Below are 27,087 nucleotides of genomic sequence, written 5' to 3'. Positions count from 1 at the left end.
GGTAGGGTCTTGAATTTACGAAACCTTCTCCCAACACTCTTTCAGGTCAAAATGCAAGTCCTCCCAGAACTCCCGTCTTTGAACAGATTTCAATTCCTCTGCTATTTTCTCGATCGCTTCTTTCATCATCTCATCGCGGTTTCAGCTTCAAAGTTCTATAATTCCAGATATTTGGGTGTTTAGGAATCTGTCAATTCATTCTTTTCCCGTTGGTATCGTGCTTGATCGCTTAAACTCGTATTGAATTGTTTTTTTTTTTTTTTTTTTTCGGGAAAAAGATCAGTTGGAGTAATAGATCGTTGGATTTGAAGTGTCAACAAAACACCTCTTACAGCAAAACTGAAAGTTCTTGATTGAAGACAAGTTATTTTTGGAAATTCCTTGTATTTTGGTTGAAGTAGCTTTTACCTGTTTCTGAATGTTTGATACGAGACTATGCTCTACCATTAGTTTCTCTTTCAGGTGATTGTGTTTACAGATTGTACGAGTTATTGCTCTTAGTTGCTTTTGGATGTTGCATTCGTTATTGCACTGTTTTTTGAGGTAATTTTCTCTTTTTTCTTTTTCTTTTTTTTTTTTTTCCTGCATGTCACTTGTGTGTTCACTTTCTTTTCTGTTGTTTATTTTGCAGGTTGCATGAATTTCTCCTGTTCAGGTTACACCGGAGAAATTATGCAGCAAGGAACACGATATTTCTAGGGTTTTCCTCTTCACGGGATTTTAGTTTCTGCGGGGAATAACGAATCAACTATTTAAATTTGAATAGAAACGTTTATTTATCCTATAATGGAACCGCTATGGAAGCTCGCCTATTTGCTCGAGCCCGCCTCCGTCACTCTCATTTTGACTGCAGTAGCTGTAACCTTCGGATCAGCATTTCGAGCTCTGAATTACGGGAAAGACATGGAACGGAACCGTGATTTGTCGGAGGCGTCCATCACATTGGATGGGTCCCAAGCGCTCATGATCCCTATATTGAGCTCTTGCAGCCTGCTTTTGATGTTCTACCTGTTCTCATCAGTCTCGCAGCTTCTCACTGCGTTCACGGCCGTGGCCTCTGTCTCTTCCCTCTTCTTCTGCCTTTACCCTTATGTCACTTATATCAGGTCAATATTCGGCTTGGTGGATCCTTATGTTTCTCGATGCTGTTCGAAATCGTTCACTCGAAGCCAAGGGATCCTGGTTGTGGTGTGCACTGGAATCGTCGTAGCATGGCTTGTCTCTGGGCACTGGGTGCTGAACAACTTGCTTGGCATCTCTATTTGTATTGCATTTGTTAGCCATGTCCGCCTTCCAAACATCAAAATATGTGTAATTCTGCTCGTTTGCCTGTTCGTGTATGACATATTCTGGGTTTTTTTCTCCGAGAGGTTCTTTGGAGCAAATGTTATGGTGTCCGTTGCTACACAACAAGCGTCTAATCCTGTTCACACTGTTGCAAATAGTTTGAGCCTTCCAGGGCTTCAGATGATAACCAAGAAGCTGGAGTTGCCGGTGAAGATTGTATTTCCTAGGGATTTGTTGGGTGGAATGGTTCCCGGAGGCAACGCGTCAGACTTCATGATACTTGGGCTTGGTGACATGGTATGACATTTTATTTTCTTCAGTGATTAAACTGCGATTCTTGCATACATGGAAGATGGTGTTTTAGCAACATCTATAGCAATGCAATGATTTGTAGCCAAATGCTATGCTGCATGGGAGGTTATTTTGCTGGTTTTCTTCTAGTAGCAAAGAACTGCCAGAAAATAACGAAGAGAGAAGAAATCATGTGTTTCTCCAAAACTAGTTTTAAGAGAATAAAGAAGTAGACATGTCAAAGAAAGAAGAAAACTTAATTCATTGATGCATTGAGTGCCTTATTTGAACAGAATTACATGTATTTATAGAACTCTTTTTCCTGAGTGGAATGGAAATTCTGCAATTGCAGCTAACTTCTAATTAGAAACCTAGGACTTGGAAACCACTAAGACACGAAAAATAAGAACCAGAAAATAATAACTTCTAACATAGAAGCTAATAATTTCAATGACATAGAAAGCTGCTAAACTAAGCAACTAACCTTCTAGTTGGCATAGAAGGAAAAAACTGTCAGGTGTCAGCTTCCTAATCTTGATGCAAGTATTGATTCTTCCTCCTTTCATATGTTTTGGCAACTCTGAGATGCTCAAATCTCTCCAAAAATTAATTTTCTGTATCTTCTATTGCTGTAGAAGGCTGAACTACATCAATCACTCTACCTTTGCGAATTGCTATTATCTCTCTCAGCATGTGCCCTTGCTGCTAGGTTATTTGATCTTTTTTTTTTAAGAAATGGTAAATTTTCATTTGATAAAAGGAAGGATGTACATGAGAGGAATATTGCTGCAGAAGGCTGAACTACATCAATCACCATACCTGTTGCCAATTGCTTTATCTCTCACAGTATGTGCCTATGTCGTTAGGTTGTTTGATCTTTTTTTTTTTGAGAAATGGTAACCTTTCATTTGATAAAAGGAAGGATGTACATGAGAGGAATGCTGCTTAATCTTCATCCTGTAGCCATCCTATTATTATTATTATTATTATTATTATTAGTATTATTATTATTATTATTATTATTATTATTATTATTATTATTATTATTACTTTAGAGTCACCTCCCACCACTATGTTTCTGAGTTGCATTAGTCTACCGAACTTCAATCCTTGTAAAATAGCAAGTAATTTGGCTCTGACCTAGTCTGCAATTCCTATGGCTCTATACACTCATTGTAGTTTCTGAAAGTACCTGCTGTGCCTGAATTACCTATAGCCCCATACTGCATCCATAAATGTTCAGCTTGGTATTATTTGGTACTAGCAAGCAAACCCATGCAAATGCATGTGCTTGAATAGAAGTTTGGTTAGGTTTGGGTTGGAAAATTTGGGTTTTAACATTAGTTTGGATTCAGGCTAGGTTCCATATTTAAGGTTGGGTTGGCTCTTAACCTGACCTAAACCCATCTAATTTATACCCTGCTTTACTAATAGAGTCAAAATGGGTCAACATAGATTTAAGGCTATGTTTGGTTTAAAGGAAAAAGTAGGGAAACCTATACAAGATTTGTGAAGGTTTCCCTAACTTTCCTTTCATTTCCCTACTTTTTGCTTCAAACCAAACATAGATTAAGAGTAAAAAAAGGGATTTAATAGGGGAGGGAAGATGTTACAAACATTAACTATTGGGGGGGGGTTAAGAATGATTTTGTTAGAGTGATATTAGAGAGAGTAATGATGAACTTTATTAGAGAAAATAGGACCTAAAGGATTTTTATTGTAACTTCCTACATTTTTTTATAAATTAAAAATAGATAATCACGTATGTGAAAAATAAGAGGAGTAGGAGTGTGTGAACTTTGTGACTAGATGACCACTCACCTACCTTCTTTCTCTTTCTAATATAGATATTAATTGGTGGTTGCCAATCCTCTTTGGTGGCAAGCCATGAGGATGAAGCTTGTTCCATGTTGAGCCAATTCTCTAATATCATCTTTGAGAAGGGTCCAAATATCGTAGATGTTTGTACCCAGCGTTTACTACTTTCATTGTGATGCTCTTTATAACAATTAACAACCTCCTTTGGGACTTGGGAGTCTCTTATCATTGAAGAATCTTGCATTTCCTTTTTCACAAATCATCCATAACACTGCTGCCCTAGTATTTCTCCATAAAAATTTTCCCTTTGCTGATTGGATTAAATACAAATATCTTGAATAGGTTTTCCAGCTAATGAGTGTGTGGAAGACCTTAGCAGTTTGGGGAGAAAAGGAATTGTATGTAAGTTGGATATGAAGAAAGCTTATGATATGGTAGATTGGGGATTTTTGATTGAAGTATTGAGGAGATGTGGGTTCGGTGAAAGGTGGTGCAAGTGGGTGAAGGGGTGTCTACAAACTAGCCACTTCTTAGTGTTAGTGAATGGGGTGGTCAAAGGCTTTTTTGGAGCCTTAAGAGGAGTTAGACAAGGTGACCCGTTATCTCCTTTTCTCTTTACTATCATAGCGGTGTTTGGTAGATTGATTTTGAAAGTAGATGAATTAGGCCTAATAAAAGGATGGAGAGTAGGAGGGGATAGGGTAGTGGTAACACATCTACATTTTGCAAATGATATAATAATCTTTTGTGAGAATGAGGGAGATTAAGGGGCTAGAAACCTAAGAATGTTAGTTAATCTGTTTGAGAGAGTGACAAACATGAAGATTAATCTAAACAAAAGTGTGGTGGCTGGGGTTAACCTAGAGCAAGAAGTGATTGAGATGTGGGCAAGGGAATTGGGGTGTTTAACAAGTGATTTGCCTTTGAAATATTTAGGACTTCCACTAGGTGCAAACCCTAGATCCCATGATTTTTGGGCCCCAGTAGTGGAGAGATTTAAAAGCAAGTTAGCAAAGTGGAAAAGGAACTACATGTCCTTGGGAGGAAGGATCACATTAATCAAGTCTACATTAGCAGACCTCCTTGTTTATTATTTCTCAGTCTTTAGCATGCTTGTGGTAATTGCTAAAAGATTAGAGAAGATAATGAGGAATTTTCTGTGGGAACCGAGAGAGGCCAAGAAAGATCATTTAATTAGATGGGATGTTGTGTGTAGGAGGAAGGAATGTGGTGGATTGGGTTTAGAGTTGTAAGAGAAAAACTTGGCTCTTCTAGGAAAGTGGTTGTAGAGGTTACTCTTTGGGGGTAAATGGGTTGTGGCACAGGGTAATAGCCAGCATTCATGGGCTCTCAGGGAATGGTTGGGATGCTGGAACTTCTAGCAGGGCTTCAAGTGCATCACCATGGAAAGAAATCCAAAAGCACCTTTCAAGATTCCTCAATCATATCAGGTATGATCTCAATTCAGGGAACAAAATCAGATTTTGGGAAGATTTGTGGGTAGAGGAAGCGCCATTGAGGGTGTATTTTCCTTCTTTGTATGCTCTTTCTTTTTTCAAGTGTACTAGTCTCATAATTTTTAACCCCTTCTTCCTCACTCTCTGGGTATGGGTGGAATTTGGGCTTTTGCAGAAATGTTAGGGATTTTCAGTTGGATTTGGTGTCAAACCTTTTGCAAATGCTGGATGGGGTCTTTTTAGATGTCAGTAAACAAGATAGTAGTCTGGACTTCTCACCCTTCTGGTGTTTTCAGTTGTGCCTCCTTTAAATTGTTGTCTTCTGCTGATTCTGTTGGCTTTTCATTCCCAGTTAAAGAAGTGAGAGGTGTTGCCCTATTCCTCCTAAAGTGAGGGATTTCAGCTGGGAGGTTTTTCATAGTGCGATTAACACATGGTTTGTTACAGAGAAAGAGACCTGGTTGGTGTCTCTCCCTGAACTGGTGTTATTTATGTGAGTCAAATGGTGAGACTGCCTATCACTTGCTTATTTCCTGTCCTTATGCTAAATGTGTTTGGTAGTGTTTTTTCTCTCTTTGGTTGCAGGTGGAACACCCCTGAGAGCTTGGACGGATTGTTTGATTCTTCTACCTTCAGTTGGCCAAGAGAAAGGGACAGAATACTGTGGAGATGCACAAGGGCAGCTGTGCTTTGGTCTCTTTGGGAGGAAAGAGATGCGGATATTTGAAGGAAGAAAAAGGAGTAGAGGAGCATTGGTAGACGGAGTTACAGCCAAAGTAATCTTTTGGGTTAAATCGCTGAAACTTTTCTCTGACTTTACATATGATGATCTGATAAGGAGATGGAGAACAATTGCAGCACTACCTTCTTCCAAGAAGAAAACTATAAAGGAGTGCTGCCCCCCCCCCCCCCCTCCCTCCCCGGGAATATCAACCCGGGCCCATCTGGTATGGGGGGGTGTTCAGAAATGAGGGGAAAGTGGTTGGAATGTATTCAGGCCCATGTGGCCAGGAGGATTCTATTACAGCTGAACTGACAGCAGCAGTATTTGGGTATTTGGGCTACAAAAGGCAATGGAAGTATGGGGGTTAGAAAAATAATAGTTGAAGGAGATTCGAAAGTAGTCATCAGCTGGCTGAGACAAAAAGAACAAGCTCCATGGTTCTTTAGAAAAGAGATCAAGAAGGTTAAAAGGTTTACAGATGACATGCAAGTGGAATTTCAATGGAACCCAAGATCAGCTAACAGCCTGGCAGATCAACTAGCAAAACAGGGGGTGCACAGGGAAATCTGTTTCTGGGCTCTGATGTAACCGTAAAAGTCGGGTGGTTTTTAATGTTTAAACTTTCAGGGGTAACCGAGGCTACCCTTGGTGCAACTCTTATTCTGTTTTTAGTAAAATCTAATGGTATTCATAAAAAAATAATAATTTGTAGTTTATGTCTGCTCTTTGATACATAACTTCATACTATATATGCACGTATCTATATGTGTGTGCATACATGGTAGATATCCACAATTTCATATTAGATATGTGCATACATACATACATACATACATACATACATACATACATACATACATACATACATGTGTGTGTGTGTGTGTGTGTGTGTGTGTGCATGGCATGCATTACTTTCTTGGATTCTTGTTATACAAAAGTTCATGACTTTTAAATATTTTTTTGATAAATAACTTTGAAATTTTATTAAAGAAACATCAAAGTATATATATACACACACTCCTTAGAGAGGAACGAGGTACACCCTCTCATAAAGACTTGACGTCAGATTACAATTGATCCCAATACAAAGATTCCCTATTAACCCCTTGCTTTGCTGAAGTATGAGCTGTCCCATTTTCCGATCTTTAACCTATTGTATCCTTGATGCCATATTCATTCATTAATTAAACCAGATAGTATATAAAGAGGCATCCCAAAAGGAGGCACGAGATGCAGCCTCAAAAACAAATCAGTTTACAATTGAGCCCAAAACATAGATTCCCTATATATCCATTGTTTAGCTAGAAAATCTGCTAATCCATTAGCTGATCTCCTTTGCCAAAGAATCCTTACAATCATACTAGAGGTTAACCTTTGCCAAAGTCCTTGCAATCCTCCTCCCTTATCCCTCTACAGAAACCAAAATTCCAATTCAGCCCCTAAGGAGTAACAGGAGCGAGGAAATTCAAGAAAACCTCTTTTTTTTTATAAAGGGAAATAGAGTATAAAGTGGGTAAGAGATCCCTAAGAGCAAAGTTACCAATCTAAATGTTATTAAATCATTGGGGGAGTTGTTTCAACTACAAATGTTATGAAATCATTGAACTTTCTTATGCTAGTTGAGATTTGTAGACAAGAATTACTTGAATTTGGAAATGTTTCTTTTCTCTTTTTTGGGTGCAGGTAGACAGCCCCAGCTAAGGTGGCTGACCTTTTTAACATCATGCTCAGATCAGTGGTCAAAAAAGAGAGCAACAATAATGTGGAGATTTACTTGTGCTGCTATCTTATGGACTGTGTGGGAAGAAAGCAATGGAATAATTTTTCAGGATCAGGAGAGAAGCTTGAAGAACTTGTATGCATTTATAGTGTGAGGGTGCATGGGGCACAATGTTCAAGGATGTTTTCTTCTTTCTCAGTTATTTATGAGGAATTGGAAGTAAATAGCAGATAGCACTTTGTTAAAAACCCTAATTTATGAAGAATGGTCACCTCCACAGGTGAGTTTCATTAAACTAAACTCTGATGGAAGCTGTCTTGGAAATCTGGGGCAATGCGGTGGAGGGGTGTTTAGGGATGTGGGAAGCCATGTAGTAGCAATGTTTTCAGGGCTGATTAGTGTTGGAAATTCATTGAGAGTAGAAGTGATGGCTGTAGTAGGAGGTGTTAGGAGACAAAAGAACTGAATGTACAAAGTTTGATAATTGAAGGGGACTTGAAGCTGGTAATAGGATGGCTAGAAAATCAGGAAGAGGCTCTTTGGAAGTAGAAGAATGAACTTAAAAAGATTAAAGTGATGTCATGAAGTATGCCAGTCAAGGTGCAGTTGGTTCAGAGATCAGCCAACAATATGGCCGATAGTCTAGCTAGACAAGGGGCTATGAGGGATTAAATGTTTTGGACTGTGTTGTAATACACATGTATGGGGAGAGGTTTAAGCCTCTGTTCTGTATTGATGTAAATTTGTATACAAAGTTTTCAATCAATAAAATTTCCATAAACTTTCAAAAAAAAAAAAAAAGAATTACTCGAATCACTTGAAAATCTAATCATATTAAAATATCCACCTTGACACTAAGGACCACCCCACCAACCCCTAATTGCAAAAAGTTTTTCCCACATCTCACTTCTTTCCTTCCAATATTATAGGTCCATATCCATAGGACAATACTCAATAAAACCATCCTTCATAATCTTCAATTTAATTGAGGCCAAAAATCTACATGGCAGATTTTAATGTGGATCAAAGAACCCGCTATGTAACCAGTGTCTATGTGTCCACCTAAGTGCTTAGGCAACAAGTTATTGCCTTATAACCTAGTCTCACCTTGCTACCGTGATGACTATAGTTTAGATTGGTACATTTTTTGTTTAATTTAACAAAATTCTCTGAAAGATGATACTAATTAAGAATAAATACATTAGAAATTAAATGGAAATGATATTATATAATGATGAGTATTAATGGGCAAGGGTTTAAATTTTGGAAATTTCAGTCATTTCAGATCCCTGATCCACAATTATTCTTTTTTTTTAATTTGAGCATTTATTTGTTAATTTTAATTATTTTAATAATAATATTTTAAATTTATATAATTTTTGTAACCAACTTTTTGGGCAATATGAATGGCTGAATTTTTGTTTTTTTTTTCTTTTGCTTCATGGGGCTGCACAATGAGGGGTAGCCCGTCCCCCATCTCCTTAACCCCCGAACCCTGGTGGTAGCAGGATTTGATCCCAGGTCTCTGCTACAATGAGTCTAAGATCCTACCAACCGAGTTACCATCAGATGGTGGCTGAAATTATGTTTGAAACCAAAATCTTGTAACATTTCACCAACATTTAAAACTATGGTAAGAGCAACATATCTTGGTTAAGACGGAGACAAGTAGATAACACAAGTTGCATATTTTTTTTTTTTGAGAAAAAGGCAAGTTGTAGTAGAGTTTCATTAATAAAAGAAACCTCTGTATAACTAGAGGTTGTACAATGGGAAATATGAAAAACATCTTTCCCATTTTCTCTAGACATATTGATCCATGACTGTTTACAAAAAGAGTATTATGTACAACAAATGAGCTTTGACCTTGCAATGTTCTTTTGGAAATTTCTTCTGCTCCTTTCTTGCCATGTAACCCAAAAACAGATGTAGGTACTATGTTTCATGCAGCTTTGCTCTTCTTGTTCAAACCTTGCAAGAATTCTGAGGCAGCGTACATGGTATTTGGCCCATGAACATATATCCAACTCTTTCATTCAACGAGACCTGTTTGTTCGTTAATAGGGAAAAGTAACATTGATCGGAAACTTTAACCAACCTGCAGCTAAATTAGCCAAATTCCTGGTGAGCTACCAAAGAGAAGATGCTGAAGGGAAAATTTGAGAGTATGAACTATGAAGTGGTTATGATGGTAATCAATGAATATAAAAAGGTGCTTGTGATTGCTATAATTGTAAAATGTGGTTTGACTTAGGTACTATCTAAATGCAAGATACGACCAGCTAATTGGATTATAAAGGTAATGAGTTGTTGATTGACAATGCTTATGACCTAATTTTTCTGGTTTAACTTTATTTTGTCCGATGAATCGTGTCCAAAATGTATAAGGATTTGGTCACACCCAGAAGAAAATATGCTTTGAATTTGGGATTATCAGTTGAATTTTTTTGAAGATGACATATGATGCCTGGTAATGTATGCTAGGAGAAGCCATCATGAATTAGTTATAAATGATGTAGCTGTCTTTGCACCTGCAGACATGTTTATTTCATTATTATCCATTGCAGAATTAAAGTTATTTTTCTTTCCCCTTTGGTAAGAATTCTAATAAGTTGTTATGTTTTTATGACTGTTTGGTTCTGCAGGCTATTCCATCCATGCTTCTTGCTTTAGTCCTCTGTTTTGATTATCAGAAGAGCAGAGATTCAACAGGGACATTTGATTTATTTTCTTCTAAAGGTCACAAATACTTTTGGTATGCTCTTTCTGGATATACCATTGGATTGGTGGCTGCTTTAGCAGCTGGGATCTTGACTCATTCACCACAACCAGCCCTTCTTTATCTGGTATGTTTTCACTGGTCCTTTTTTTTTTATCAGTAACAAAATGCTTTATCAAATAATAAGATTTGTGAAACTTTAAGTATAAGAAAGGGGAGGTAAACTATCTTAACTCCCCCACAACAAAGGACCAAAGAAGAAAGCTAAAAATTCGCCCAAAACATAGATTCCTTAAGCGCCCCTTGCTTGGCTAACTGGTCCTTCCTTTTCAATCAGCTTTCTGGAAATTAAAAAAAAGGTTTGGTTATAATTTTTTTTTTACCAGTAATCAACATCAAATTTTATTACTTAGAATAAGAAGAGAGTACAGAAACAAGGGCATCCAAAAGTTTGATTATAATACTTCTACCTGAAAACATTTATGGGCATTTGTTATTGGTGCATGAGGTGTACATGTTAATGGAGTAGTCAAAAGGTTAGTCCCAGAATGAAGAAAAGGGAGGCCTTATTAAGAAGCTTACCAATGAAGAGGGTGAAAAGACTATAAAAATATCTAACAAGGGAAACAGAGGTTCAATATGCCCCCAATTGAAGTACCCTGGTGCAACTGTCTCCTTTATCTGGTTCTACCCCAATGGCCAATCATTGATAAGACTGTCAAATATAGAGTTGGCAGACCTTGTAACCCATATGAATGAATGGTTCAACTTGAATGCCAAAGATCTAGCTTCCTTGGTGATATATCATCTACCACTACCCCACACCGGAACCCTGTCCAACCAACAAGAATATGGAGGTCACCTTTTACCACAATGTTACTATGGGCCTGGGGCCTATATTAATGGGAAAAAAATTATTTAGTTGTGTTTTTTAAGTAGAAAAGTTATGTTGTATGGTTTGAAGTTGTGTTTTAAAAGCGAAAGGTGTAAGGACCATTTTGCGCTTGAGGAGCACACCTTTTTGAAGGTGCAAAAATGCAAAAAATTCAAAAAAATCCAACAAATTAAAGAAATGCAAATTATTAAAATATTAAACAAATTATTAATTAAAAATATAAATTTAAAATTTAAATAAATTCTTTAAAAAACTTATTATCTCAAATTAAAATACATAAACATAACATGTAAAACATATTTAAAAATAAAATCAAGCATAACATATAAAACATATTCAAGCATGTAAGCTCTTAATGTCTTTGTTTTTTTTTTCCAATTGCATTACTTCAAATAGCTAATATGATGTTAAACATCATGCATTCTTGATTCTATGAGCCGCCTTTGTACCAAGTCCCTGGAGGCAAGCCCAAACAAATCCATATTAGGGTCTCAAATTCTTAACCCTAGGCGCATCAGGTGTGTGCCTTTTGAAAATACTCCGCCTGGGACCTAGGCGAGGCACGTGCCCTAAAATGCGCATGAGGCGCGCCTTTTAAATCATTGATTTGAAGTAGATTGTGTGTTGACATATAGTTAATGAATGCGTAGAGATTGTTAATATTGTTGCAATAGGAAAGGCTAAAGGTCCCACACTTTTCCATTAAAGTATTTGCAATTCTGAGATAAGGCTAGTTTAAGCCCAAAAGATTTTACTAGGTACATGCCATCATAACTAGTGGTGAAAGATTTATGGACTCTTTGACATCTCTTCTTTTTTGCTATTCATGATTTCTTTTGTCTTTGTACTAATAAAAGGGTTGCCCCAATGATAAAAGGAATGTTACCTGAGATGCTGGGAATATTTAGATAGTAGAATTTGGCTAGTATCCCCATCTGGCTATTTCACTTGTGCTTTCTTTTTCATTGCTCTCCTCCAATCCTCCCATCTGAAAGGATCATTCCCCATAAAGGAAGTTTGGTGTAACCTGATACCCCCAAAAATAAGAACCTTTTGTTGGGAAATGGTACTTAAGGAAATCAACACTTTGGATAAGCTACAAAGAAGAAGGCCAAATTGCTGCTTCTCCCCTCATGTTTGTTGCCTTTGCTTGGGTGGTGGAGAGACAATTACACATCTTTTACTATTCTGTCCTCTTGCTTCTTTTGTGTGAAATTGGTTTTCTTCTCTGTTTGGTTGCAGGTGGACTCCTCCTTAGGATGTGCCACTCTTTTTGATCCGAGTTTTTTTCACTTTACCAAAGAAAAGAGGCAGTCATTGAATCCATAGTTGTTAGGGTCATACATTGGCTGAAGCCTGAAAGCAACTGAAATGTTCAAAAATTTCTCAGCTGAGGATATTCTAAGGGGATGGTCAGTAGCGTCTAACTCTTCAGCTGCAAAAAGTGTGGTTCAGCCTCTTTGGACACTTGCAGCACAACAAAGAGTGAAATTGAACTTTGATGGAAGCTCATTGGGAAACCTGGGGCCCTCTGGAGTTGGGGGAGTTTTCAGGGATGGGGAGGGCAGGATGCAGGCACTTTATTTTGGCCCAATAGGCATGGGAGATTCCTTAAGGGCTGAAGTTATGTCTCTACTTCAAGGTATGAGATTAGCCAAGCAATGGGGATATCAAAACCTTGAGGTAGAGGGAGACTTTAAACTTCTAATAGGATGTCTGCAGACAAAAAGCTTGGGTGTATGGACTTAGACAACAGATGAGGGAGATACTTTGCCTAGCAAGGGAAGTGGGAGTAATTTTCAAATGGGTAAGGGGATCAGCCAACCCTGTGTCTGACAATCTGGCAAAGCAGGGGACTCTCAGGGAAAGCTTATTTTGGGCTGTATTATTGTAAGATTTGAGATTCATATGGGGTCAACATTTATGCTCTGAGTGGTTGACACTATTGTATTTAATGTTATTTTAATGAAAGTTACCGTTTCCAATAAAAAAAGGTGGTGTTGGGTGAGAAGAAAAATCTAAGAACCATGACTTCAAATACAAAGTATTGACCTTATGTAAAAAATATTTGGGTAACCACATACCCCCTCCCCCAAAAGGAAACAAACCCTATTATCACTTAGCCCACTGTGTTAGCATTCTGCCAAAAAATGGATGGAATATGCCCATATGCCTTGTCAGATATTTGCCAAATGCCCTTCCTTCTTCCACAGTAGAGTTAGAAACCAGACCCCTTCCCCAGAAAGACCTGATTCTAATCTGTTAGATTTTTATGGTGACATGTTTGTGCAGGCGTGCTTCAGGGGAATTTCTAGTATTCACAGGAGAGGAAGGGGGAAAGCATTGTAGTATGAAGAGTCAAGAGTGGTGGTTCAGATCTCTGTCTTTGGTAGCTAGGCTTCTTTTTGACATGTTTTTTTATGGCTGCGATTCTTGTGTCTCTGAGCTGGGGCCTCGTGAATGCAAAGTGTGATCACACCCAGAGCTCTTCATCCAGTCTTTCGTCGAGATTAGCTCCATTGTTTTCAGGAAGCTGGTCCTGTTGTGCGACTGGACACTGTGCTCTTAATGTGTTCACTCATTTTTTGCATTTAGGAGGCTCTGTCATGTCTCTTTTAATGTGTGGATGGGTGGTTGTCCCAGTATTTTCATGAATGGTTTTTTTATGGTTCCTTCTGTTTTCTGGATCCAGCTGGTCCTTTGGTTCTTTGTGATGTTTTGTTTAGCTAAGCCAACCCCTGTACTTTATTTTCCTCTCTTTTAATTTAATTTACCTTACTTTATTTCAAAAAAGAAAGCCCCTTTTTTTCTTCATTTGTAGGATGATTATACCCTTCTCATTTAATATTATTAAAAAATATTTCCAATCACAATCTTCTAAGTAGAGATCTACACCATTAAAATGGAGTCCCAAAACTTGTCAACTGATCTTGAAAATCTAAATGATGTGCAAGGGTTTCAACTAATGTTGGCCATGGAAATGGAATGGTAGATGAAACTATACATATGGTTCATCAATGTGCTTTCCTAATATCAGCCAAGTGATATTTTTCCTTCGAGTGTTGTACCAAAGTCATGTAACTGGTGTATCAAATCAACCCAAAGTTCTAGGCCTTCAAAGTTGTCTTTTAAGATCAGTGAATTAATCTCAGCTATCCAAGATATGTACAAGATTTGTTTTTGTTGGTAACTAATGCACAAGATTTCAATCAATCTGGGCCAGCCAAATAAATCAACCCAATAATCTATGCTACCAAAGTGGTCTCTTGAAAGTTATGAACTAATTATGACCATGCCAATATTTCAAATGATCTTGGCCATTAAATTAATGTATGAATTCTGAAAAAATATCAGGTTATGTGGATGCTATTTAAAGAAGCATAAAATCTATTGTAAAAAATCCAAACGATGCATAAACTTATGGCAAAAACATAACTTGGATGGATGATATTAACCCACTACTCTAGGAGACTGCTTTAACAATCTTGATTTGGTACATTTTTTGGATGACCTTGATTTGTTGAAATCTTGGTATATTACTTGGATGGTCTGGATCTTTGGATTGATGGTACATCATTTGGATGGACTATCAAATCTTGGTACACCATTTAGACGGGTTAAGATTAGATAAAATTTTGATACACCATTTGGACGGTTGAGATTCATTAACTGATTTCAGGAGGCTTTTTTGATGGTCCAGGTCTTATGTTTTACTTGACATGCTACTTTACATGGCATAGTTTTTTTAGAGACTGTCACGTATTACTTGTATTGGCTGAGCTTAGTTGAAATCTTGGTATGCCATTTAGATAGGCTAGATTAGATGAAATTTTGATACACTATTTGGATGGTTGAGATTCATTAACTGAACTCGTAAGGCCTTTTTGATGGTCTAGATCTTAGCTTTTACTTGAGGTGTTACTTTACATGGCCTAGATTTTTCTGAGATTTTCATGCATTACTTGTATGGGTGCTATTAATTGAAATATCTGTGCATTACATGGATGGTTGAGATTATTTTCATCAATCTTAGGGGACCATTTTGATGCTCTAGATATTTGGAATGATTGGGTACATCATTTGGATGAACCAGATTAGATGAAATCTTGGTAAATTATTTGGGTGGTTGTAATTAATTGACTGATCTTAGGGTGCTATTTTGATGGGCCAGATTTTAGATGTTATTTGGTACTTCATTTTACATGGCTGTATTTTATAGGATTTTTAAAAAATTTTTGAATAAATGGGATTGGTGGAAATCTTGGTCACCTACACATGTAGACAACAAATTGGCAATTTCATAATTGCCCACTCATTGTTAATGCTGGCAGGGGTGTTTAAAGTTTGGGGGGATCTAACACAAAAAGTAATTTAGGGAGTCAAGTGATGGAATGGGGGTATGTGGAGTTTGCCCAAAATATTTTTATATTTCTTGTAAATTTGCACAAGTTATACAAGTAAAGATGATGCTGGTTCCAAAGATTCAATGTTTGAATTTTCTATTTTTTTTTTAATGTATTTCTGTATTTTTGAATAGTAGGAATGTTTTGGTCATTTTAACCAATGTTTTAAATCTGACTTGGAGGCCGAACCATTTTTTTCCTCCGTGTCATAGGTCATCGTGCCATGCCATCAATCGTGTATATACATGTGTGTGTGTGTGTGTGTGTGTGTCATAGTTGTGGTAGAAATTGCCGATAGTGGTTTTAGATGAATTCCTTGTGAAGAAGAGAAGAAGAAGATGAAAAGTTTCAGCAGTAGAGAAGAAGAGAGGAGAAGAAAAGGTGAGTGGGATGTTGGCCAGAATTGAATTAGTTCTGGCCGCCAAGCCCTCTTTGTATTATATACTTGAATTAAAAAAATGAGATATTACAAGTATGCCCTTAGTAGGGTGGCTACTTAAGTAGCTGAACAGCCACAACTTAAAAACATAAACTAATGGGCCAAAGCCCAATAACTTCCTAACTTAACAACTTAAAAGTAAAAGATAAATAACTGGGTCCAATAACTAGAAATCAGCCCAATTCAACACTCCCCCTCAGGTTGGGAGTAAATGTCACACATTCTCAACTTGCGTAGATCATGTTCCAGCTTGTTTCTTGCAACACCTTTTGTGAGAACATCAGCAAGTTGCAAATAAGAAGCAATGTATGGAAGACAAACTTCCCTTGAAGTCACCCCTTTCTCTTATGAAATGTCTATCCACTTCAATGTGCTTTGTCCTGTCATGCTGAACTGGGTTATGGGCAATGTTAATTGTTGCCTAATTATCACAGTACAACATCATAGGTTTTTCTGCCTCTACACCAATCTCTCTTAACAAGGAGCAGATCCAGAGAAGTTTTGAAACTCCATGTGCCATGGCCCTGTATTCAACTTTTGCACTTGATCTTGCCACCATTGTTTGTTTCTTACTTTTCCATGAGACAAGATTATCCCCAACAAGGGTGCAGACTCCTAAAATAGATCTCCTATTATCAAGGCATCCTGCCCAATCAACATTTATATAAGCCTCTAGCATCAATTGTCCATGGTCAGTAAATAGTATGCCTCTGCTTGGGTGTCCCTTTAGATAAACAAGAATTCCGTCAACAGCCTCCCAATGCTGGACTTGTGGGGCATGCATGTATTGACTCACTATACTCACTGCATAGGAAATATCTGGTCTTGTCATATACAAATATAGCAAATGCCCCACAAGTCTCTGATATCTCCCAATGTCCTTTACCAGCTCACCTTCTGATGCATTAATCCTGTGATTCTGATTAATAAGAATACTGGCAGCCTTTGTTCCAAGCTTCCCTGTTTCTTGTAGAAAATCCAGAACATACTTTCTCTGAGAAATAAAGATTCCATGTTTTGATATTGCAACTTCAATGCCCAAAAGTACTTAAGCTCCCCAAGATCCTTAATTTCAAATTCTCTATGTAGATTCTTCTTCAAATTGTCAATCTCACTTAGGTCATTTCCTGTGACAACAATATCATCCACATAAACAATTAGGACTGACACCAAGGATCCCCTCTGCTTCACAAACAAGGTATGATCTGATTGAGTCTGAGTGTAGCCAAAAGCAATCAATGCCTTTCTGAACCTGTCAAACCATGCTCTGGGAGACTACTTTAAACCATAAAGTGACTTCTTAAGTCTGCATACCTTCCCTTTTTCAGCATCATTGTAGAAACCAACAGGGAGATCCATATAAACTTCTTGCAAATCTCCATTTAGGAAAGCGTTTTTCACATCAAGTTGAAATAGGGGCCAAGAGTATGTGGCAGCAAGAGAGAGAAGTCTTCGAACAAAAGTCATCTTTGTAACTGGTGCAAAGGTCTCTAAGTAATCAATGCCATAGGTCTGTGTGTACCCTTTTGCAACCAATCTGGCCTTATACCTTTCTATACTTCCATCTGCCTTATATTTAACTGTGTAGACCCATTTGCATCCAACAATCTCCTTGCCCTATGGTAGATCCACAATTTCCCATGTTTAATTCTTAATTAAGGCTTTAATCTCTTCCTACATAGCTATCTCTGAACAGAAATCATCTTTGCAACTGGTGCAAAGGTCTCTAAGTAATCAATGCCATAGGTCTGTGTGTACCCTTTTGCAACAAGTCTGGCCTTATACCTTTCTATACTTCCATTTGCCTTATATTTAACTGTGTAGATCCATCTGCATCCAACAATCTCCTTCCACTCACTGACACCCTTTAATATGAAATTTATACTTTTCTTATGAAAACCATGAATAATTATTAAAGAAATATGGTTATGGTACCTAGGAAACTACCCTAGGATCTATTTTTTAACATAAAAAAAATCCAATGCCTAGGCGACTAGGTGCCCCCCAGTCGTGTAGCCTCGCTTTGGCGCCTTGAAAACTATGCCAGAGACGGGATCATAGCAACAATATCCTTTCTGATTTTCTGCATATCGAAGGAAGACACGTCTTTGCCTTTGGATCAAGCTTCGAGCGGTGAGGACCAAGAATATATGCAAAGCAAACACACCCAAATACCTTGAGAGGAATGCGGAACATCTCCCCCTCAAGAAAAAGGAGATTGCATCACCCCAAAACCGAACTGGAACAGTAGATGTGATCATCATGCTTCTTGCAATCTCAACAATGTGTTTGTTCTTCCTCTCTGCAACACCATTCTGCTGCGGACTGTAAGAACAATTGCTTTGATGGACAACTCCATACTCTTAACAGATACGGAGCAAAGTTCTTTTCAAAATATTCCCTGACATTGTCTGATCTGAACACCTTTATTTGTATCCCAAATTGTGTTAGCACCATTTGATGAAATTGTCGAACTAAGGATGGTACCTCATCTCGAGATCTCATTAAGTAAATCCACGAATATCGAGAAAAATCATCCACAAGTAAAAGAAAATATTGATAGCCACCTATAGAAGGAACATAGTATGGTCCCCACACATCAGAATGAATAACATCAAAAGCAGATGAACATCTTTTATTACTAGTTTTAAAGGAATGTCTACAATGTTTTCCAAGCTGACAACCTTCACACTCCAGACTAGACAAATTAACAGACTCAAAAAGCTTTGGAAATAAGAAACTCAAAGAAGAAAAAGACAAATGAACCAACCGATTATGCCAAAGCATAATATGACTCACAGACCCTGACTCACTATCCCTGTTGACATGATGACCCTGATGATTGAGAAGCACATCCAGGAGGTAGATCTCATTCACTTCACGACCACTCCCAATCGTCCTCTTTGAATCCAGATCCTGTAAAACACAATGACCAGGAGAAAAAATTACTGAGCAATTCAGGTTCTTAGTCAAACTACTAACAGATAACAAGTTAGTACTCAATCTGGGAACATGAAGGACAAAGGGTAGGGAAATGGAATCATTAATCTTGACAGACCCCTTACCAGCAATGGGAACATGAGATCCATCAGTTGTGGAGACTCTGTCTCTGCAAGAACAGAGTTGATAAGAAGAAAAGATAGTGGAACTATGGGTCATGTGCTCTGAGGCTTCAAAATCTATAATCCAAGGAGGTTCCTCCTTACCTGTAGTAGAAACATAGTTTGCAGTGGCATGCGAACTACCTGTGTGAGCAACGGAAGTAGACTGTGCTCCACCAGAACCACCTGTACCAAGCTGTCCACTTGTTATTGAATTAGGACTGACTGTATCCCGTTGATTCAGGAACTGCCCATATCTCTCAAGTTTGGCCCTCACTGCAGCAGCTGCAACAGACTCCAGAGTGGTTGTAGTAGGAGGGCCAGGTATGTCACAAGTGACTGCCATGTGAGCATTTCCCTTCTTGTTTTTGAGTCTATTCGGCACAAGATGAGGATGAAGCTTCCAGCAAGTATCCCTTGTGTATTTAGGCTTCTTACAATAATCACAAATCAGATCCTTCTTATCTTCCTTCTTGATTTCATTGCCACCCCGGTCTCCACTCTGTTTAGGTTTCACAGTACTGAACATGGTTGATTGATCAAAAACATAATTTTTCATCATCACATTTCTCTTGCTCTCTTCCCCTGTTACAAAGGCATATGCCTGAGAGAGAGTAACACTGTCCTTGGAAAGAATGTGTTGTCTTGTAATTCATACTCAGGATTAAGGCCAACAAGAAATTCAAAACCCCTATACTTCTCTAGAAGTTTCTGGTAGGCAGTTGCATCCTTAGTGGTTTCCCAAACAACTGTCTTCAGATGGTCAATCTCCTGCCACAAGGTTTTAAGGGCTGAAAAGTAAACAGCAATGGGTCCATCTCCCTGCCTGGTAGCAATAATATGATTCCTCAACTAATAAGTCCTAGCAACATTCTCACTCTGTGAGTAGGTTTCTGCAACCCCATCCCATATTTCCTTAGTTGCATTTGCCCACAAAAATTTTTGCTTATATGGGGCAGTATCAAATTACACAACCAAGTCATTACCATATAATTTTCCTGTACCCACCGATAGTTGTTAGTCTCGGGTTTCACTTCCTCACCGGTGATATATCCCAAATTCCCTCGAGCACCAATGGCCATCTTTGCAGATTGTGACCATTCTAAGTAATTTGAATCATCCAACTTAACTATAGTAATGGTTCCAACCCCGAAAAGGTCTTTGATACCTCCTCCCACTGGTCTCATTTCACTCCCGGGTTTGTTTTCAACTCCATTACCCTCCATAATTCTCAAAAAAGGGTTAGAAGGTTACTGTAAGATGAAAGAATATGAAACAAAACCCTTCTAGTACCACAGACACCCTTCTGGTGCCCTAGATGATCCTCTCACAAAAGATTCCTTTTCTACAAGATGGGAGAAAAGAGAGGAGGCAGCCGCTCTCTCCAGAGACCTCCAAAACAGGTAGGACTTGAACCGCCCCCTTCTGAAAACTCCAAGGAACCCTAAAAAATCCAAAAACTGGGCTTACCTGAGATCTTTGATCAGCCTCTTAAATCACCATGCAGTCGGCCGATCTTGGGCTGCATGATAGAACAGCTCAAGGAACCTTAGGCCTACTTTGATACCAGATAGAAATTGCTAATAGTAGTTTTAGATGAATTCCTTGTGAAGAAGAGAAGAAGAAGATGAAAAGTTTCAGCAGTAGAGAAGAAGAGAGGAGAAGAAAAGGTGAGTGGGATGTCGGCCAGAATTGAATTAGTTCTGGCCGCCAACCCCTCTTTGCATTATATACTTGAATTAAAAAAAAAAAAGAGAGATTACAAGTATGCCCTTAGTAGGGCGGCTACTTAAGTAGCTGAATAGTCAATTTAAAAACATAAACTAATGGGCCTAAAGCCTGATAACTTCCTAACTTAACAACTTAAAAATAAAAGATAAATAATTGGGCCCAATAACTAGAAATCGGCCCAACTCAACAGTTGTCAAGGTGACGCCTAGGCAACAAGGCACCCTTGGAGGCTTGCCTTGTCCAATCACCAATCAGTTTTGTATACTATCTTATAAAATACATTTATGTTGTTATTTTTTTGAGATTATAATTATAAAATTGATATTATTAAACAAAAATATTCATTTTCTTGTTTGTTAGGGTTTAATAAACACAAACATTGTTAACTGCTGTATTGAACCCTCAAAGACTTCAAAGTCTGAACCAACAAGTAAGGGAAGAACTTAAAATTTTGTCTAATCAACAAATTTCTTCTTCCACATCTGCTTTTTCCACCTTTCTTTTCTTCTTTTCCTGTAACAAAAATAGGGGTTCAGCCCCTATATTTTTTGAATTTTCTTTTCTTTCTTCTTTTTCTTCTCATAAATATATTGATTTTCTAGACTTAAACATGACGTTTATAATTTTCTTATGAAAATTATGGATAGTTATTAAGGAAAGATGGTTATAGAACCGAGGGAACTACCCTAGGACATGTGGTTTTTACTTAAAAAAATCCATCACCCAGGCGACAAGGTGCTTCCCTGTCGCCTAGCCTCGCCTTATATATGTATTATTTTAATTATGTTCTACATGTAATATATGTATTATTTTATATTTAATTTATGGTTTTTAACTCAGTTTTTATTTTTTTGTTTGTAAAAAGAATTAAAAATTGCGATTTGAGGCCAAAATGGTTTTTTTTTTTTGCAAAATTAGTGGGGCAAGGTGTTGTAGGCACCTTGGGGCCCATAGATCTCTAAAAGTTACCCAAAATGAAAAAAAAAAAAGATAACCCCAATTGGATATCTAAGCGCAAAGTTATGGCCTTTGGAAGTTTGCATATACATTGAGTGTGCAACCCCTGACCCAGTGACCAGGTTGAACGGGTAAACGGTTCAACTGCCCTGGTCAGGCAGTTTTTGACCAAGTCAACGGTTTTTAAGCAAATGGCGGGTTTTAGCAAAAATGGACCCAGAATCAAGGCCAGGCGATGGTTCTAATGGTTCAATCTGCTGGGTTGAAAACACTGATTTTAACATGAGTCTGGGATCCTACCTATTACTTTGATTTGTCTAATCATAGTGTACTAGTGTAAATTTTTAGATTCATCGGTTAAGTAATTTGTGGGCTATTTAGTTTTCTTTAAGTTGTCTTATAAGTAACAGAATTGTAAATTTGAGTTTTCCTCGTTTACAAAGTTGTTTAGCTGACCTTCGACAATATATGTGTAAAGTTGCAAAACATGGGAATGAAATCTGGAGCTTATTTTCTGGTTGTGCAACTTGTGGTGAGTGATTACCAATGCCCTAAAGTGATTCTAGGAATCCTAGAAGGCTAGGACAGTGATTTGTAGTCTCTCTCTCTCTCTCTCTCTGTCAAGGTTTTGATCTCAGCTGCCTACAGCATTAAAGACCTGGGAAAATACAATCAAAAGCAAACACTCATCATCAACAAAATGACTGAGTTTGATCCTGGGTAAGTCTTCCTTCCATCTGATCAAGTCTCACATCCATATGCATTTTCTAGAGAGAGAAGCTTGTCTCTCTAAAATCTAAATCTTACCCAAGATAACTTGGTGAAAACCAAATCTCCATCCCCCATATCTAAGGTTCATTTTCATCCTATTAAAACAATTTTCAAGAATTTCCACTAAAAACCCTAGTTTGGGAACTCTCGTCTTTTTATGTCAAACCTTCTTAAAGCCTCTCCCAATACAATCCCTTGATTTGGTTTACTTAACCCTTCCTTTTAATTAGTTTTGAAGAAATTCTATTCCAATCTTGAGATATTTCTTTTTTCTCTCTCTACAGAAATTCCTACATATTGCAGGAATTTTAACAATAGGCTAGCTGCTTTTTTTTTTTTTATCAATAACAGAAACTTTTATTAATAAAAGGAGATGGAAAAGATACAACAAGAAAGGGGGTAAATCTCTTACCCCACCCTAAAAAAACATCACATTACAATACAGCCCAAAAGAAACTAGTTCTTCCCACCCTTTGTTTAGCTAGATAATCTGCAAAAGAATTGGCACTCCTCTTGGACATTTGAAACTGAATTTGCATGTCTTGAGTGAGCTGGTAAATTTTCTTTTTTTCATTCGAGAACTTCCATAAACTAGCCTCTTCCTTCTGCAGCCAGTTTAGAATCACCCTCCACCAGCAGCTTCCAATAGGCTAGCTTCTTAATCACCTCATACAGCACTATAGCCCTAGACAAACCCTCATTCTCCCTTATAAGCCCACCTCTAGTCCCTCAATCCCAAATTTTGGATCTAACTTCTCACCATTATCATTCAGTTTTCAGTTTTGCCCCAACTTTGTTACCAATAGCCTTGGATCATATAATTTATATGTAATGGTATGTTATAATTTTTTTATGATAAATGTAATGGTATGTTATAATTAACAACTGTGATTTGAAATTATTAATCTCCACTGCATTTCTAAGAGTTAATAGCCAAAATGGTTTAATTCTTCCTGTACAGAGTTATGGTTTCATGACATGGATATTTGAAATTTATCACCTTTGTCTTGATTGTCCACTTGTTTATCTTAAATGTTGTGTATTATTCTTTAAATTCTTCAGCGCATCAGATGATCATGTGTCAAATTATTATTTTCAAGGCTTTCAAGGCATATTCCTGGAAATAATGTTAAAATGTGCTTTTCTACCTGTATGCTAGTGCATGCCTGGTATTGGAGGTAAACCTACATGGTTAAGATTGGCAGCAGTTTGAATTATTCCTGATATGGAGGCACACATTATTCCATTAATTTAGTATTATTATGTGCACTAGATCTCTTTCCTTGTGAGCTTCATTGTTATTTTATCAGAAAATAAAAAGAGAAAAGAAAATATTATTTCCTTGTATTAGGGAAACAAAATGATGTTAGCATGTCTTCTATTAAAAAACTTCTTTGATTTATGGATCTTTTTTTTTCCTTTTTTATTTTCTATCTTTGGAATCTTTGTCTGCCTTGTGGTAGCTGCATGGATGTGTTTTGGATGCCTAGTTTTTTATGGTAATCATTCTTGGCACCTCATAACCATGTCCAAGTTTAGAAGATGGTATTTTGCAACTAACCTGATGGTATTTGAATAGCTTAGTTTCATACCAAACTATTTGCAATTACATGGGTAACATGCTATTTGTTCTAAATTTTTAATTGGTTGGGATATCTGTTTGACGAGCCATAGTCCCCCAGTCAGACCGGTGTTTTAATTCTAGTGACAATTTAAGATCAAGCAAAAAGTACTTGATGGGCTGACTTTTGGACCTATTCAGAAAATTTTAAAATCTTTAAAAATTGTTTTAGATCAAGCAAAAAAATTTCAATGGGCAATTGTTTTCAAATCTTTATAAAGATTTATTTAGGTTATTTAGGACCTATTCAAAAATCATAATGAGTTTATTTTCTATTATATTGTAGGTTAAATATCCATTGACTGTGGGCTGACTTTTAAGTGAAAATTAATTATATCATTCTCTGTTCTCTAGTGCACAAGCAGTCAAACCTGTTTATTATATACATATATGGTGGATATGGATTAAACTTGGGTAGCTTTACTTTGCTATACATATTTAAGTCTTTTTTATTTATGTTTCTAATTTTGTGACAAATTTTTAAAAACGAAAGTATTCTTATGATCTTTGATATGATTCAATTCAATTTAATTCAGCCTTCTCTACAATTTATGGTATGAGTATGATTTCAGAACATCCCTCCCCTCCCAAGGAAAAAAAGAGAAAAAATTAAAGTTATATCTTGTAGCAGTTATTTTCTTTTGGACAAACTACATTATTAAAGATCATGCTTCTCATGTAATCTTTTTTTTTTAATAAAATTTTCTTTTATCCTTCAAAAAAATTATTAAAGATCATGTCTGGATTTGAAAAGGGGAAAAATCTATTCTGTCAACAACACCATTCACTCAATTGCACCTATGGTTCACTTTGAAAACTCACTTCAGATTACAGTGCCAAGAAAGAAAGAGAAATGTAGAAATGTGTTCAGTTGATATTCAAAATTGCTTATGGGACGAACTTCATTATAAAAATTACATCTAGGCTAGGCCCATTAGGGAAACCTATCCTTTGTGCCCTGCTCATTTGACACTTGGGAATTCAACTTCAAATTACAGGGACCAAGGAAGAGGAGAAAGAAATGAAAGCAGTGTTTGGTAACATTCAATTTTTACATTCCAAAATTCTAATGAAGTTGTTGTCATGTAATAAGATCAATTTTGGTTCTGTTTATGGTTACCTAGAAACTGCCAGTAGAACTAGAAACTTCACAAGGAGGAGCAAGTTACCTGCATTTTACTTCTAATAAATGCTTCTTTTTTTGTGATGATGTTAAATGCAGGTACCAGCAACTCTAGGACCAATAATTGTCATCTCATGGTTCAGAAAGGAGCTCCCAGAGCTATGGGAAGGAACGAAGTCAAACCTGAATGACAAGTCTCGTTTACTGGAGGTCTGAACTGTGATATCCATCCTCCAGCAACCATAGCACTCACTGAGGCAACTCATACTGTAAATTCCAGCCAGATAGTTCTGCTCTTATCGGAGGAATATTAATATGGCAGTAACAATTCAATGTCTATTACTTTCTTATATGGTATTTAAGCCTCACCTTGATATTTGACGTATTCACACATTCTCTTTGTTTATCTCCCAAATACACGGCATATATGATCTAAGGAACTTGTAAATTTTGCTTTCAAGCTGTCTACAGCAAGAGCAAGGCCTATTTAGAATTGACTGCATATTTGTTTGTTGGAGGTGGTAAAAAGTTGAAATGAAACAAAGGCTTAGTTTAGAAACAGTACAAATACAAATATGTGCGGCGCAAATACATACAAAATAATACGAAATACAAGTATTATTCCTTCCAAACTGAGCCAAATTTGTATTGGAGGCCGCCATGGCCCTTGTGTGTGTGTTGGGGGGATGGGGGAATATCGAATATGAATTAGCGGTTTGCATCATGGTTTTGAAAACCGAACTAGACCAGATGGTTGGACCGGTTGACTTGGGAACCAGTCAGATAAGCGATTCCCGTTCACCCTAAAACTGATCCTGGGCCAAAAATAGCTAATTTGGTCAAGAGCCAACAGCGCTGTCTGAGTACAATATAGTGTGTTTGGAACTATGGGTGTTTTTTCAATAAACGCTGCCACATATGTGCCCATGTTGATCTGTATGCATAGACTCGCAAAAGGTGGCTTTGATTTACGTGCACGTTTACCGTTGGGAGAAGTTTCATTTTAATGTTTCCTCCGATAGTTGGGTGTTTATTTACTATTGTGCTGATGTGATGCCTAATGGTGCCTAGTTATCAATAAAGGGTTTTTTATTACTTTTTATGGTTTTGCAAACAAATCAAGAATAAACATTTAGTGAATGAACGGAAGTTATACCAAACACATACATCACCGATCTTAGAAGAGAGGACCCATATACAGGTCTGGGTCCCCATGACTTGCCACCTGTCTCATGTTTGAGTAATCAGGAAACTCAGTCGAATCAAATCATCCCTGCTAAATTGGTTTTCAGTGAAAAAAATTCCTGCTAAACTAATGGCTGTACTTGAATTCAGCCTAATTAGATGATTGCTGGCTATTTTAGTACCAAAAAAACAGGTTATCTGAATTAGGGAACTTTCTTTAAAAATGTCGAACATCGAGGTATAAGGGTTACACACACAATATAAATTTTGATTGATGAATGAAAACAAAATATGTTTTGTGAGGCAGGATTCGAACCATGGACTTGTAGTGTGTGAGATCAGCAGGACAGCCAACTACACCACCAAAACTTTCTTTATTTCGGAGAATCAAATTTAATAATATATTTCAATGGATTCTGATAACGACTAAAACACATTTCCCTTTTTTTCTTTGATTAAACACATTATCTCAGAGATGTACACATTTCCCTACAGTGATTAAAGAAATCAAAGAATCCAAAAAAAAACACAAGATTTGCAAATCAGATTTCTGACGGGATTGCAGTCCAAAAATCCAAGAATAAACAAGTACGCTTACACGACTATCCACAGTTTGTCTGACTACAAAATGTCAAATAATAGAATAAACACAGAAGATGCCAAACATATCTATCCGCTATGAGGGGCTCTTTTGATGACAGCAAAAAGAAAGCAGTCGTAGTAAGGATCCCAATACATTCCAATCTCGTCTCGTGCCTGCAGACCCCTTCTCTTCACAAACTGAGCATTCCAGTTGTCGACGAGAACGTAGCTATTGCTGGTAGACCATTTCTTGAAGGTCAGTT

General features: G+C 37.3%; 1 protein-coding gene across 2 annotated transcripts; it reads left to right on the top strand.

Moving 5' to 3' along the window:
* On the top strand, nucleotides 1-25,559 carry LOC148879936 (signal peptide peptidase-like 1). 2 transcript variants are annotated; one of them, XM_088961705.1, is made up of 5 exons: nucleotides 1-212; nucleotides 463-543; nucleotides 632-1,584; nucleotides 9,943-10,143; nucleotides 25,157-25,559. In XM_088961705.1, exons 3-5 carry the CDS (start codon nucleotides 787-789, stop codon nucleotides 25,271-25,273), a joined length of 1,116 nt encoding a protein of 371 aa, XP_088817831.1. In that variant the 5' UTR covers nucleotides 1-212; nucleotides 463-543; nucleotides 632-786; the 3' UTR covers nucleotides 25,274-25,559. The 2 variants fall into 2 exon arrangements, with proteins under 2 accessions (XP_088817831.1, XP_088817832.1); XM_088961706.1 differs by lacking the exon at nucleotides 25,157-25,559 and adding an exon at nucleotides 12,154-12,928 and having other exon boundaries at nucleotides 5-543.
* The last annotated feature ends 1,528 nt before the right edge of the window (nucleotides 25,560-27,087 follow it).

This window comes from Nelumbo lutea, chromosome 1 (assembly GCF_056320005.1).
Source record: "Nelumbo lutea isolate HS-2025 chromosome 1, American lotus-T2T, whole genome shotgun sequence".
In the NCBI taxonomy this organism is placed as follows: Eukaryota; Viridiplantae; Streptophyta; class Magnoliopsida; order Proteales; family Nelumbonaceae; genus Nelumbo; species Nelumbo lutea.
The sequence above is the reverse complement of the archived record's forward strand: the minus strand, read 5'-3'. Positions and strand labels throughout refer to the sequence as shown.